This window comes from Pseudorasbora parva, chromosome 3, assembly GCF_024679245.1.
Source record: "Pseudorasbora parva isolate DD20220531a chromosome 3, ASM2467924v1, whole genome shotgun sequence".
Taxonomy (NCBI): Eukaryota; Metazoa; Chordata; class Actinopteri; order Cypriniformes; family Gobionidae; genus Pseudorasbora; species Pseudorasbora parva.
This window is the reverse complement of record NC_090174.1, coordinates 51722490-51739142: the sequence shown is the minus strand read 5'-3', so window position 1 is coordinate 51739142 and position 16653 is coordinate 51722490. Positions and strand designations below refer to the sequence as shown.

The 16653-nt window shown below is 36.8% G+C and overlaps 1 protein-coding gene across 1 annotated transcript in view; it reads left to right on the top strand.

Moving 5' to 3' along the window:
- Positions 1-16527, top strand: part of suds3 (SDS3 homolog, SIN3A corepressor complex component) — a 21759-nt gene extending 5232 nt beyond the window's left edge. The window contains 11 exon segments of the mRNA XM_067439412.1: positions 714-783; positions 1175-1230; positions 4338-4409; positions 4545-4564; positions 4667-4823; positions 6850-6945; positions 7891-7952; positions 9266-9287; positions 9411-9516; positions 15474-15558; positions 15956-16527. Coding sequence (XP_067295513.1) covers positions 714-783; positions 1175-1230; positions 4338-4409; positions 4545-4564; positions 4667-4823; positions 6850-6945; positions 7891-7952; positions 9266-9287; positions 9411-9516; positions 15474-15558; positions 15956-16054 — 845 coding nt within the window. The 3' untranslated portion in view covers positions 16055-16527.
- Positions 16528-16653: the final 126 nt, after the last annotated feature.

The window sequence follows — 16653 nt, the reverse complement described above, 5'->3', positions numbered from 1 at the left end:
CATTTTAATATGATGTTTTGCTGCTCAAAAAAACACTTATTTTCTTGTTATTATCAATTAATATTTTTGTGTAAACCATGATACAATTTTTCAGGATTCGTTGATGAAAATACATTTCAGACAGACAACATTGGCAGTAGAAACATTTTGTCACTTGTCATCAGTTTAATTTCTTTAAAAAAAAATCTTACTTCAAAATGTTAACAGTATATGACTATATGAAAAAAAACGAGGGCCGTTCCTGTAATTGAGACTGTAGGGTGTATTGTTAGCAACATTAAAGTAATTGGTTTTATAATAGAGAATACATAGGCTGAAATTATGCAGTGGATGTTTATTTGGATAAAATAGCTGTAGTCTTATAGTATCAACTTGTGAGAGTTCCCCTTAGCAGTGTACACAAAATGTTTGTGTGTACTGTGTACTTTTAATTCCGCTGTTAAAAAATTCAGCAAACCGCATATATGTAATGTGATTGTGAATTATTGGCCCATGTATCTTTTTCCACACAAACTGTCCACTCTAAATAAGAACAACAGAAGAGAATTTGGTTGTTTCCATAGGAAATTCACTAAGCTACCACGTTTGTCCGCTAGATGGTGCTACAAATGTGCATTTAAAACATGATGGCTAAAAGAATGAAATAAAATTGTCTGGGCGTTGTGCATGACAGTCAGGTTCTTCCCTACCTTGTCTTATTATTATTATTATAGACACAGAAGATGCCAGTGAAACAGATCTGGCCAAGCACGATGAAGACGACTATGTTGAGATCAAAGAACAGTGAGTATACCTTTTATCTATCTATCTATCTATCTATCTATCTATCTATCTATCTATCTATCTATCTATCTATCTATCTATCTATCTATCTATCTATCTATCTATCTATCCATCCATCCATCCATCCATCCATCCATCCATCCATCCATCCATCCATCCATCCATCCATCCATCCATCCATCCATCCATCCATCCATCCATCCATCCATCCATCCATCCATCCATCCATCCATCCATCCATCCATCCATCCATCCATCCATCCATCCATCCATCCATCCATCCATCTATCTTCTGTCTGTCTGTCTGTCTGTCTGTCTGACACATCTGCTATTTGCATGCTGTAATAAAACCATAATTTCTTATGATGTTTTGTTTTTGTCTTGATTTCAGGATGTATCAAGACAGACTGGCATCCTTGAAAAGACAGCTACAACAACTGCAAGAAGGTGACTGGAAATACTCCTATTCACTATTGATTTGTTGAAGAGATGCACAAGTAATTATGTAGTCAAGCACTTAAAAAGCACAATATGTTAGATTTTTGTATAAAATACCCAAAAGCCACATGAACAGTGTTATATATTTTGTTGTCTCGTCTACTTGCGTTATCCCAAATGTTTCCAACAATGTATAAGTCCAGAGGAATCCAAATTTTAACCCGTGTAATGGCCCATACCATAGCGTCATGTGTTACTTCCATAGAAACACCAAAGATGTTTTGTGTTTTATTAGACAGATGAGCAACTGTTTAAAAATCTTTATCAACAGAAAACGAATCATTGTTTTATAGCTCAATTCATGTGACGTAAACGTCACGGTTAGTCTTATTGTTTGAAGCTTTGGTTTTCTTGATTTACTAGTACCAAGTAACATGTTTGTACCTTTCCTCAGTGAACACTATTTTGTCAAGTGGCTAACATAGCATATGCAGAAAGGGCTTTATTTGTATTCATATCACCGTAATGTTAATAAAACTTGATACTCGTCCATGAATATGATTTCCCATCAGCTGTATAGGTAAAGAGGACAACTCCCATGATTCCATGATCATTCACAACGTCATCAAGCTACGCCTTTATTGTTTTGAATAAGCGTCTGCTAGATGCGAAACTTAAACACTGTGCCTTTAATTACGAAAGTTTAAATGCAGATTTATGTTGTACATCACCAAATATTTTAAAATAAGTCAAATAAAAACCTATGTAACACTATAACTAATACTGTTATTAACTACGGCATTATTCTTTGTTCTTATGCTTATTGTTCAGTAAAGTATGTTGACAGTGGAAAAAAATTATCTCTGCTTGCCAGACACACAAGATGCAGGTTCACACTGCAGCCAAATTTTTGTGCTTAAATGCTACTCAGATCAGATTTTTTTTATAACAATGTCATCAGCACAAACCACATGGAATCTGATCTTTTCCATATGTGGGCCTAAATCTGATACAGGTCAGATGTTTCAAAGCGACCTCAGTCTGAACAGTCATATCGGAATTCATGCCACATTTACGTCACGCTATATCGATATTTGTCACAATTCTGCGCTGATGGTGGACATCATTTCAAAGAGTTTACATAGCGGTGGTTCTTTGAATATGGAAGAAGGCAGCGATGAGCTGTTATACTCATAAGTATTACGGCGACAGCTCTACACATGCAAATATTAAGGAAATGCTGTATTAGAAAAACGTTCTGTGCACAAATTAGCTGTCATCCGTGGCACATAACATTAACAAATGCATAAATTCTGATTTTATTAACCTCTGTTTACATCCATGTGACTTTGTGCTGTGTGCCATCTTTGTTATCATTCTTTTGCGCATACATGTCACTGTCAAATCTGATATTGGCCACATTTAAAAGATAATCCTATTTTAACGATCTGAAACGCAAGTGTCAAAGCGCGGAACGCAAGTAACTTTGTGTGCGGGTCTCGGCGCTGTTGCTATTTTCCCGGCGGGATAAACGGCTCTTGCGCCCGGCGCAAATCTAAAATGGGTTGGTCTGAAGTAGCTTCTTTATTCATAGGTGTGGTTTGGGCGTAACGTGAATAAACCAATCAGAGCGGCATCCAACATTCCCTTTAAAAGCAGGTGTGCAAGTTCCATTATGGATGGCTATTATTATGGCGTATTTACCAGGCGCACGTTCTTGGAAGAGCAGCCCTTAAGAAACAAAAATATATTGCAGTATATTGGAAAATTTCTTGCAATACATTAGGAAATATATTAACATATATTGGAATTAATATTTATATCTTTCAATATATTGCAATATATTGAAAGCGGCAATCATTTGTATATTTTGCAATATATTACATGAATATATAATATATTTTATAATACCATCAATATATTATTCCATATATTTACAATATATTAAAATATATTTCAACTAATATATTGGTAAATATATTTTCCTTTCGTAAGGGAGTGAAAGACAGAGAAGTTGTGTTGTATGGGGATGGGAGAAACCCCCCTCAAATAGTGTCGGTTAAACAGGCTTTGGTTAAACAGTGTTTTTTTTTTTCAGTCGATTTTTTTTCCTGGTTCTTGACGGACAAACCAATTTGTCAGATGTCCTTATATATATATATATATATATATATATATATATATATATATATATATATATATATATATATATATATATATATATATATATGTCTTGCCACTATTGGGCAAACAGGTCTGATCCTTAATTACTATAATAAGCCTAATTTGTAAGCTAGATCAATGCCTATTTTTTTTCACATCTTCGTGGCACACCACTATGTGTTAATATTTGTTTTTTAGTGTAACAATTTATGATTTGCAAAAATAACTGTTGCAGTTGCAACAGTTATTGTAACTGTGCTCAGATTTCATGAGCAAAGTGTATGCGCGTTGTGCACGCTATACATTTTGGTCAAGCATGCGCCCTTAAAATAGCATAATGAACAACGCGCTACGTGCCACTGACTTTAGACTAGGTTTTTTCTGGTCAGTGGCGCAGCTGTTTAATGGAACAGCAAAATAGCACCAGGGATTGTTTGCGCCGGTACACGCCTCCTTTTTTGCGCTGAACCGCCTAGGGAGCGCAAGTTCATTCACTAGTTTAGTGACGTGCTTCTGTGGAGGGAAAAGCGCACTTTGCGCGGGTGCAAAATAGGAATGACACATGCGTCGGTGTACAAAGTCAATTGCGCTGGGTGCAAGATAGGGCCCAATGTGAACAGCCAACCAAAAAATCCCCAGATCTGAGCAATAAATCAGAATTGAGCATTACGGCTTTTGGTATGACCATGTAAGCATATTTCATAAATTTAGGTTTTTTTTTTTAAACAAATATGTCCTAAAAAAAGAGCATGTATTGATTGATAGTGGTCCAACAAGGTGATGTAGCCTGGCTGGTAACCTAAAGGTTGTAGGTTCAAACCATGGCCCTTTAATCAAAACAGGTTATTCCAATGGGATTGTCCTTAATAAGTTTACTATACATCACTGTGGATATAAAATGTCAGCCAACAATACGCAAATTAGATCAGTTTCATACCCATTCATTTCCGCAGGCACGCTGCAAGAATACCAGAAGAGAATGAAGAAGCTCGATCAGCAATATAAAGAGAGACTTCGTAACGCTGGTAAAGATGATTTATAATATATTTCGATTTCAGTGTCAATATTTCAGAAGCCAATTTTACGTGATTAATGCTTTTCTCTTGTTTGTGCTCTTTCTCTCTTTCTGTCCCTTTCCTCCCATCTATTTTTCTTTTCAGACCTATTTCTACAACTTGAGGTAAGCTGCAATGCATTCATTTTTATCAATCTGTTGATTTACAATAACTGCAGAAAGCAACAGATATGACTGGTTAATTAATGCTAAATACATTTCTTGTAGACAGAGCAGGTGGAGAGGAACTACATCAAAGAGAAAAAAGCAGCGGTGAAAGAATTTGATGATAAGAAAGTGGAACTGAAGGAAAATCTTATTGCAGAGCTGGAGGAGAAGAAGAAGATGATCGAGAACGAGAAATTAACAATGGAGCTGACAGGAGGTGAGGAAGTGGAAAAGTGAGATCAGATAGAAAAATGCAACCTGAGAGGGTTTTCGTGCAAGGAATTGTTAGAATTGCTGTTTAAGAGAACAAGATCCTGTTCCTGTAGCTGAACGCTTACTACATTTTTTGTACAAAACAAAAAACTTCAAGCAGTAGTTCACCCAAAAATTACATTCATCCTTTACTCACCCTCATGTCATTCCTCACCTGACTTGAATGACTTTTTTTGCAGAGCATAATAGGATCAATGTCAAAGGGTTAGGTCACTCAAAAATGAACATTCTGTCATTAATTCCTCACCCTCATGCCGTTTGACACCCGTAAGACCTCCGTTCATCTTCGGAACACAATTGAAGATATTTGTTGAAATCTGATGGCTCAGAAAGGCCTTCATTGACACCAATGTCATTTCCTCTCTCTAGACCCATAAAGGCACTAAAGACGTCATTATAAAGCCCATCTCACTACAGTGGCTCTACAATAATTTTATGAAGCGACGAGAATAGTTTTTGTGTGCAAATAAATAAATAAACTTATATAGCGATGGCTGATTTTAAAAAACAGCTTCCTGAAGTGTTATGAATCAGTGTATCTAATCAGCGGTTCGGATCGGTTTGGAATCGATACGCTGATTCATAAAGCTCAGAAGCTTCACAAAGAAGGTTTTGAAATCGGCCATCACTATATAAGTCATTATTTAGGGGGTTTTTTTGCACACAAAAACCACTCTCATCGCTTCATAAAATTATTGTGAGCCACTGTAGTGAGATAAGCTTTTTAACGACGTCTTTAGTGCCTTTTTGGGTCTTGAGAGAGGAAATGTAATTGTTTGCAATAGAGGTCTTTCTGAACCATCGGATTGCAACAACATCTTAATTTGTGTTCCAAAGATTAATGGAGGATTTACGGGTCTGAATCGGCATGAGGGTGAGTAATTAATGGCAGAATTTGTATTTTTGGGTGAACTAACCCTTTAAACTTTTTTCCAAGCTATTTTCCGTGCAGTAAACAAGGACTGAGGTACTTTCAAGCTTTAGAAAACTAAACAAAAGCACAATAATCATATCATAAAAGCGCTAAAAATGTTGATGTGTTCATGAGAAAAGTAGCAGTTTCCAATTTGTGAGTTAATTATTATTTTGAGTCAATGAATTCCTAATTGTAATTGACAGAAGCGAATGATTCACAAGTCGGACTGAACTGGTTTATAAGTTCAACAGAGATTACAGGATCTAGTCATCCCCACTGAAGAGAATGATTATCAGTGGCTATGTATCTAAAGTTGCGAATTGAACTTGGAATTGAACTAAAATTGTAATCTCTCATAAAACATTTGCGAATAAATTACAGTTTCAATCCCATGTGCTTAAAATAACAAAATTGTCACTTTCAAAGAAATTGGCACAAATATCTGTAATAAAAATTAAAGTTGCTGCTATCGCGGAAGTCACTGTAGTTCATTTTTCATTCATCATAAATTACTTGCGCTTTAGAGCATCCAAACGGAGCGCAATAAACGCTGGTAGGTCATTATATCCAACCATTTTGATGACAGACTTTGGCTCTGGCAACATTTGAGATGCTGTGCAATGAAATTGGCCCACTGGTTAGTCTAGTTATCCAATTACATCCTCGGTTGAGGCAAAGTCCTGTGAGTTGTTATTCGTATTAAGTAAATGTGTTTTTCCATTATAGTTTATGCACATGTCTTCTTATCAGATTTTTTTTTTATCAAGCTCAATTGAAAACATTAAAATAGTGGATGGAAATATAGCTAGTAAAAAACTTAAGTTTAGGCCTGTTCATCATACAAAGTTGTCTTATGACGTCAGAAGACATTTACAGAAGTCATATTGACCACTTTTTTTTGTTTTCTTGTCCTTTTCAAGGTTTAAAGCCTCTCATAAAGCCATTCATTGCATTTCAATTTAATTTTTTTGTTTCATTGAGTTTATTTGTGTGAGATATTTATTTAATAAACCTCTTAAACCTAGTATACAATCCATATATTTATTTATTTTAGATTCCATGGAGGTAAAAACCCATATAACCCGGAAGCTCAGGAGACGACCCAACGACCCTGTGCCCATTCCAGACAAGCGGAGAAAGCCGGCACCTGATATCCTTTACATAGTTGTAGAGACAGAAAACATGCTCTGAAAACACTTCAGACCACCAAACACATCAGTTAAACGGACCATCTTCTATGAAACTGTAATGGCATCTGCAGGGATTGTAAATGCAACAAAAAAATGTGTTCATTTACATTTATTCTTTTTTTAGCATTTAGTAATTTATTTGTAATGAACAATTTAAGTGAGCTATGAAACGATAGATCACCCAAAAATGACAATTCTGAATCATTTACTCACCCTCAAGTTGTTCCAAACCTGTATACATTTCTTTATTCTGCTGAACACAGATGATGATGATTTGAAAAATATAGGTAACCATAGTATAAAAAAATACATACACACTGTGGACGTCAATGGGGTTCATTAACTGTTTGGCTACTGACATTCTTCAAAACATCTTTTGTGTTCAGCAGAAGAAAGAAATGTATACAGGTTTGGAACAACTTGAGGGTGAGTAAATGATGACAGAATTTTCTTTTTTTTTCTTTTTTTTAAGTGTTATTTATATATTGAATTTGTAAAACATATTATCAGAGTGGTACTGTGCGTAAAAAGGTCTGCTCTTGGTGCGCAAGTCCACTTTTGGTGTTGTGTAAGGTAGGTACAGGTTTTTTTTCTGTCACTGTACTGGCTCTTTTATTGTATATGACGGTGTAACAGCTCAATAACCCTTTCAATTAAAGGCTTAATTTATGTCCCGTAGACCAGTCCGTTGCATTACAATTGCAAGCATTGTCAATACTCACAAATGTTTCAAACGCTTCTTGTGCTGTGTGGTGTTTTGACGTGTTTTATAGACCCTATATTTTTTCATATTCAAATGTGGTGATTTTCCTCCCTCTCCCCAAAAAAACATAGTACCCCAACATAAAGCAACTTTTTGTGCCCCTGGGCATGTGTAATGATCAGGTTTTCTTAACTCTCCTCACCTCAGTTAAATTATTTACTCACTGATGAACAGATCATGGAAGATCTAAGAACATTAAACAAGGTAAGGTTAGCTCCATTTTTATGGGCTAAATAAAGCCCTGTAATAATCAAAGTGCCTCTCAGATACAGTATCAACTTTTTGGCCTAATTAATGTATCATTTTACAGGATTATCATGTATAACAATTTAATGCACTTACATATTCCTTTGCAGGCTATGAGTTGAGAAAGAATAGTGTAATAGAAAAAGTTTAGTCCATTTCATCAAAACGTAATGAAAGTCTTCATGACTTGCGTCTCAGCTTTGAAGAAAGGATCTTTTTTTTCCTAAAAGCTTTATATTAGGTAATAAAAACCAGAATCCCCTGAATATTTGATTACTTTTTATTACACAAAGAGATACATGAGACACATTACTTGCGGATATCAAGAAATTGGCTGTATTTTTGAAATTGCCAGCCGAACTTTGCCCAGCCCACAAATTTTTTAGGTCGGGCAGTTCGGTCTGGCCTCGCTCCATAGAGGAGTAATTATCTCCGTACAGAAACTGTTCAGACCAATGAAATCATCAGGGCGGGCTTTAGATGATGAACAGTAACGTAATCATGTGCGTCATCAAACGGGCTTGGATTATATTTGTTCAAATCTTAAACGGAGAGCTTGTTTGTATATGCATTCACCTTCACAATTTCTCTCAAAAATGATGATTATGTTGGGTAAGTACTGTGTATCATTAATTTTTTTTTTAAATTTTAGAACACCGGCAAAGATCGTTTATTCCAGCGTGCGTGCAGACAGAGTTGCCAAGTTTTTACAACAAAATCCGCCAACTACTGGCCCAAAACAATAGCTTCTCGGGGGGGTTCTCTGGAAAAAAAATGGTGTTTGGGGGGTAAAATGTGTGTTATTTTGGCAGGGTTGCCTGCTAAAATTCGCACTCATGGGTCTGTATATCACATAATAGTAGCTTCAACCCGCGGACATAAAAAACAACCCGGGAAAAAAAAACGCGGACATGGCAACACAGTGCAGTTGAGCTCTGTTGATGTCGCTTCGTTGCTCTGATTGGTTGTAGGTCTAACCAATTGATGTCTTTCCAGGTTCGGTTGAAACACGCCCCATAATCACAGCCCAATGGAGCAGTTTCAGACTCATATTCTGACTAGAATTGAGTATGACCACGTCAGGCTAGGGAAAAGGGATGCAAACCATAGAAAATAGGTGTTTGACACTGACATGCTATTGGGTGTATTGCTTTGGTTCTGTGTTAGCTTTCCAAGATATCAGGTTGTTTGTCTGTGTCTGTCGTGTTTTACACCTGAGATTGCTGAAGATAATCAAAACAATCTTCCTTTTTGCTTCATTTCCTTTATAGCTTAAATCTCCGAAAAGACCAGGTATGGACGTTTTGTCTTTTAGAGGTGATTTCCCCATATCATTTCCCATTAGATTTTTTTTAACCAAAGGCTTTAGAATGAATTGGAAATTAACTGAAAGCAAACATCTGTGATGTTTTTCAGCATCCCCATCCTCTCCAGAGCACCTCCCGACCACCCCAGTGGACACCCCGTCCCAGCGTTATGAGGCACGGATAGAGGAGGGGAAACTCTACTATGACAAGAGATGGTAAGTTTCTCTTTGTTTTTACATTCGGGTTACATAAAGTCAGAGTAGCTTATTTGTTCTAAATGTTGTTATTCTGGTTGAAAGTCTCTTCACATCTTGATAGCAATCAGTAAGTTAAAGGGATAGTTCACCCAAAAATGAACATTAGTCCATGATTTACCCATCCTCAAGCAAGCCTAGGTGTATATCACTTTCTTCTTTCTGACAAATTGATTCTGTGTCATATTAAAAACATGTCCTGGCTCTTCCAAGCTTTATAATGGCAGTGAATGGGGGTTGAGAAAAAAGTGCATCCATCAGAAAAGTAAACCATACGACGGGGTTAATAAAGGTGTTCTAAAGCGGCGCGATGCGTTTGTGTTTTGAAACTTTATAAACTAAAATAACTAGCTTCCAGCAGATGGCCATGAGCATCGATTTATGGCGAAAGAGTAATGACATATTGTGAAATGCGGAAGCGCAGAGGATAGAACAGAATAAAACGCAGGTCACAAATAAGAAGTCTGAAAAATATCGGAGGATTCCGATATAAGAGAAGAGGGGCTTGAATTTGTTCCCCAGCCCTATTTGTTTGAACCATGAGAGGCATCAAAGCTTATGCTACTTCTGCATCCTAAGTCATACACTGCGTCAGGGGTTACACTTTTGGTGCAAGCCGTTCGCCAGAAGCTAGTTATTTTAGTTTGTAATGTTTTAAATATGGATATTTTTCTTACACAAATGCATCACTTTGCTTCAGAAGGCCTTTAACCCCCTGGAGTTGTTGGATTACTTTTATGATGGATGGATACACTTTTAGTCAAGAGCCGCTATTCACTACCATTTATACAAGAGCAATAATATTTTTAAATATAAACGTTGTGTTTATCTGAAAGAAGAATGTCATATACAGCTAGGATTACTTGAGGGTAAGTAATTCATGGGGTACCGTATTTCCTCAAATAGAAGCCTGTAGTCAATTAAACGCCCGGCCTCTGATAGTGGCCGGGGGCATGGTCAGCACGAACAAATAAAGGCCGGGGGAAAATGAGTGGATAATCTCCTAAATGCCGTTAATTTAATGCGAAACCATCTTGATGCCACGTGCCCCAATGCGAGTCATGCCAGTGCGACACACACTAATTCAGCTCTCTTCTATAGTTAACCTAAAAACTTTACAGGGGTTGCTTTGTAAATTAAATTGAGAGAATATAATGGATGCATGTGCCATTTTAAATGGATGCATGTGCCCTAATAAAAGCCTGCTTCAAATAAAAGCCGGTTCACATGGCAGTTCAGGTAAATAAAGACACCGGTCTTTGTTTGAGGAATTACGGTAATTTACATTTTCGGGTGGACTCCCTTTAAGTGGTCTAAATGTAATTATATACATATCGTCTGTGGAAGTCCTCATTTACTCACCCTCAAGATGTTTCAAACCTGTATGAGTTTCTTATTTCTGCTGAATACAAAAGAAGATCTTTAGAAATTTTTTGTAACAAAGCAGAGATTAACCATTGACTACTATAGTATTTTCCCCCTACTATGGTGGTCAATGGTTGCTCTGTCTGCTTTTAAATGTCCTTCCAATATACAATGTCCTACTTGCCTGTCAACGCATGTATTTTCATACCTCCGTGTACCCTGCTTGCGCATACATTATATGTCACCAGCGTGTTTCATGCTATGTTAGACATTAGTTAGACAGATGCCAGCATGAGCACCTCCACCAAAACAGCAGCCTTTTACAGTTCCTTCTGAACCAAAACATAGAGCTTATGCTGTGCCATATTCATGCCATAACTACTGTAATTTGGAAGAGATGGAACGTGTGACGTTCTCCTCGGAACAGTTTTGCGATTTGCATTTATACGTTTCACTGGCAGCGCTAACAATAACCCTAGATTAAGCACATTGTGAAAAGCCCTTATGAAGACTGACTGATTTACGTTATGTAAATTAATGACGTATTTACAACTTCTACCAGCTGGGGCTAATTCCACTCAAACCTTGACCTGGTTCCTGCAGGGCCTTGAAGCAGCAACAAAAAATTGTAGTCACTCTTTTGTACTTATACTGACCACAAGATGGCGCAATCACTCTTTTGTTTTATAATTCTATGATATAGTTTACGTAAAGGACAGTGTCACATCAGAGAGCTGGACCTGACCTGAGACAGACCTAGAGCATCTATCTATCTATCTATCTATCTATCTATCTATCTATCTATCTATCTATCTATCTATCTATCTATCTATCTATCTATCTATCTATCTATCTATCTATCTATCTATCTATCTATCTATCTATCTATCTATCTATCTATCTATCTATCTATCTATCTATCTATCTATCTATCTATCTATCTATCTATCTATCTATCTATCTATCTATCTGTCTGTCTGTCTGTCTGTCTGTCTGTCTGTCTGTCTGTCTGTCTGTCTGTCTGTCTGTCTGTCTGTCTGTCTGTCTGTCTGTCTGTCTGTCGTTTTGTTCCGTAGTCCTATCTATCGTTCTCTCATTCTATTGTTCTGTCTATCATTGTATCTTTGTCATTCTGTCTATTGTTCTGTCAGTCATATTTAGTCTTTAAATTATATAGGCTTATTTGTGTACATATTTTGGATTATAAGTTACTTTAAAAAAAAAGATTATTATACTGATTCAGGCTTTAAAGTAGCCATGTAGGTAAATAGCATGGGAAGGATATATAAAAAAAAATATATTTCCGTGACATTATGATTTTTATTTTATTTAGCCTGTAAGAAGGTGCTATCTTTTAATATATTACTTATTATATATACTTTCATTATTATTATTGGCTGTTGTTTCTTTTATGCACATAAGATTTTGTATGTGATGTATTTGCAAGGGGTCATTTGCTTGAGCAAAGCGACATCTGTGCCAGGATTCAGGTCACGCATTGCTGACATGGTATTTACCGTTGTCCGTGTCCTGATATTTAATAATGTAAACATCATCGGCATCACGAGCCACATATTCTGACATGCAATACTCTGTACAGACTACATAAATTTATATTTCATTGTTCTGAATAAGTGATCATACATGGGAAGCTTGTAATTTAGGATGAGGTCTGAAGATTACTTTGTCTTATGCGTTTGTGACATTAAACGTCATGAATGCCTCTGGATTTTTATGAGCGTGTCAGAATGCATTCATCCAGTCCTGCCCTTTAGACAGTGGGCTGCCGTAGCTTTCAGCATTGCAATCCAACCAGAATATTTTGTGCCGATGAGGAGAGAGCGAGCGGAGGAGGAAATATGGTCTGGTGTGATACCGCAGGCAATAAATGTATAATGTTACATGTATATTAAATGCAGTTTTATTCTGATATTTTAATAATGAGTGGAGAGGTTGAGTTATGCCTCTCTCTGAACTTTTCCAGAGGATGTTTATGTGAGAAGGTTGAAGCCACAGGCTACTTTCGCTCTCAATGTGCTGTGTTTTATAAGATGACTCTATTTAGTAGTGTTTGTGCCACAGTAAAATAAATCATATTTTACCTGACTTGTAAAAGTGAGTTTGCCGTCCTCCTTTTAAAGGATAGTATACCCAAAAATCAAAATGTAATGGTTATCTGCTCACTCCCAGGGCATCCAAGATGTAGGTGTGTTTTTTTCTTCAGGAGAACATAAATGTAGATTTTGAACTACAACCGCCATATAATGCATGTCAATGGTGTGTTTTTTGCTATGAGTGCCACAGCCATTATAAGAGTAAAAAATATATATAAACTTTATATATATATATATATATATAATAAAATCCTCATTAGTGCCTGTATGGATAGGTCGAATGAGGCATCTATGTACACAATCTTTAATATTGCCGTTATTTTGAGTAATGGCGTTGGGAATACTGAATGAGATTCGTCTGATATGAGGTAAAAAAATACCATAAATACTGTCCAGTTTTTTGCAGACACTGATCGTTTTGTGTTTTAAGACATAGTTAATGTCATAGAAAACACCTTATTGACATGCATTATATGAGCAACGATTAAAGTTAAGAATCTTAATTTGTGTTCTACTGAAGAAACAAACACCTACAGCTACTTCATCTACATCTACTGGCCCTGGGGGTAAGCAGATAAACATACAATTTTCAATTTTGGGTGAACTATCCCTTTAACGGACTTGCACGCCAAAAAGCTATTCATGAACAATGACTATTAAAAAACGATTCTTTCCTCATTGCTTAATCTATGGTGTATTTTACCGGAATTGTGAATGAGTTTGCGGTCTGTATGTGTAATACAATTTAAAAAAGCAGTGTAATGCAAAATAATGGCAAAAACTCTTTCTATTTGTCATCACGGACAAAACAAAAGCAAACGTTCGGCGTGACCAGTCTAATCCTATTCCCAAACAAATGACTCTTATAAGCTGGTTCTTTTTAATGAATCAAAGAAATCATTTTTTTGTCAATAATTCAAAAAGACAAGTTACGAGTTTAAATCCCTGTGAAACGCTGCCCTGTATAATTCATAGAATTAGTAGAGAGATAGTTTCATTCACATGTAAGGGAAAATTATATAAGTAAAATATAGGCTACCCAAATTAATCAGAAGTCAATTGAATTACATTGGAATAGTAAGTGATCCCATTTAAAAGTGCAGTATGTAATATTGACAGGTAGCGCTTGTAATGGGTGCCAAAGTTGTTTCCCCGCCCTTCCTCCTCAGACTCGACGCTCACGCAGGTTGTCGGATTGAGGACGCAACAGGAAGGAACGCAATTGGCAATAAAAAGCATTGAGTCTTATGTAAGTCATCGTAGAGCTTTTTAGATGATGCTGAGCCCTTTTAGTTCTCTGACCCAGTTTATTTGCTGGCTTCCATGGCTGCAGTATGCTGTGCTTTCCGCTTGCTGCCTGCCTGGGGTGACGAAATACTATTAGGTTAATTTGTTGTGGGTGGGATCACATAGACCGAAACAAAAAAAGACATTTTAAACCGGTGTGGTGACAAATACCCCCCACCCCCAATCATATATTATCAATCATCTTTAATGTCAAAAAATAGTATTAGATAAAACAAATTAATGATGTTCAAGTATTCACTTAATAGGCCATTATTATTTATTAACAATAAACGGTTGTCTTTCAAAGTCCCTCGACACACAATAGGATAGCGCTACAACCAAACAGAGCAACGAAGGCGAAACGGAGTTAGTTGATAGATTCAACTTTTGCTGTATCCGGTCAGCAAAACTCAGAACACATCTTCCTTTTTTAAGAATGATTTCTGTGCCGTTCTTTTCTCAAAAAAAAAAAAGCTGAACTCCAAGTCTTCCAGAGTCGCCGCCAAAGCCGATTCGAAAGACCGCCGTTCGCCAGCTTCTTTGTTTTCAAGTAGCACGCGGAACCTGCCATCATTATGTTAAGCCCACCCACCAACTCTATACACGATGTGAATGGCCAGACCAGAGTTTGGTTTTTCCAGCTCGCAAGCCAACGGAGAGTTGCTAGACGACCCTAGCCGCAAATTAAATTTGCTTCCGCCAGGGTGCGTCTAGATTTCTGGGCCATATTGATGGGTGAATGTGATAACCAAATAATAACCATTAGTGTGACTTATTTACAGAAATTCAGAATCAGTCTTTTGTGTAAAAATAAGTATCCCTCTGTCTGCATTTAGAAGCTGGTAATGCTCCCTTTGGCAGAAATAGTTTTATTGTAGTAATTTCTTAAAATTGCATATCAGTCTGTTACATCAGTGAAGTTGATTCTTGCCTGTTCCTCCATGCAAAATTTCATGGAGGTGAGGAAATGATGGCAGAATTTTCACAATTGTGAAATCCTTTAATCCTAAATATTGCTAATTCTATATTAAAATATGTGAGGAGATAAGCTCGCACATAGTAACTGACTGAGAACATGTCCCTGAAGGGAATTTTCTCTAATGGTCTTTACGTCTAAAGGATCTTAAGTGACTAATACTGTTATTGTTTCAGGTACCATAAAAGTCAAGCAATCTATCTGGAGTCCAAGGAGAACACCAAGATCAGCTGTGTCATCAGCTCTGTGGGGACCAATGAGGTTTGTGTCTGATTCTCTCCTCTGATTGGTGCTAAACAAATGACTGTGCTCTTCAAACTAATGACCTGCTCAGAGGGGAAATAAACAGTAGGTTATTGAGATCAGCCCAAGTGCATCAGCTTTGGAGGGCCAGAAGAGGGAAATTCTCATTTAGCCCCTCTCATTTATCGTAATCTGCATCCATATCAAATTGTACGATGTCTTTCCAATGGCTTTTGTCTCATTTGCATCCTTTTAATGCCAGCATCAATAGCCCACTGCATAGATCTGGGATCTAACTTGCTGAGCCAGTGGCTTTGGAGTACAAATCACTGTTTAGGATTCATTTGGATTCTGGAAAAAAGTGGTACAGGGTAAACACTGAAGTGTTTTGTCTTGGATTCCGATTCTCTTGCAGATCTGGGTGAGAAAGACGAGCGACAGTACGAAGATGAGGATTTATTTAGGGCAGCTTCAGCGAGGGGCCTTCATCATTAGACGCCGGTCAGCAGCATAGACGTCACTCTTCCTCATCTTTTTCTGTGTTTTTTTTTTACAAATTTTTAATGCTCTTCCCTATTTACCAAGTCGTCTACTACATGTTAAAGCATGGTATTTCTTCCTGTCTCATCTTATTTTTCTATCACTCACACGTACTGTATAGATACTACCAAAGTATATCATGAAATGTCTCATGTTTGTCCTTCTTTTTGCCTTTTCTTTCGATATGAATTTTGCATTGTACATGTAACGCAGTCACATTTTCTGAGGTAACGCTTTACTTTGATTTAGCGAGTAGACGACGATACACTTTGGCATTCTATTGTATTGCCAGTAAGGCATTTATTTTGTTGTTTTGTTGATTTGTCATGCCATAATCTATTCTCTCCATGCATTTGAAAGTGTACAGGATTTCAAATTACGTTTTAATTTTGTATTTAGTCCAACATTAAATAAATTTGGCTCATACAGTGCAAAACAACATTTGTGTCTGCATAATTGCATTTGTTTTTTTCCTCACTATTAACTGCTGTTGTTTGACCTTGTTTTTAATGGCCCTTTTTTTTCATGTACTATAAAATGAGAAGCATTCATTTACATTTGTATTTATGTTCC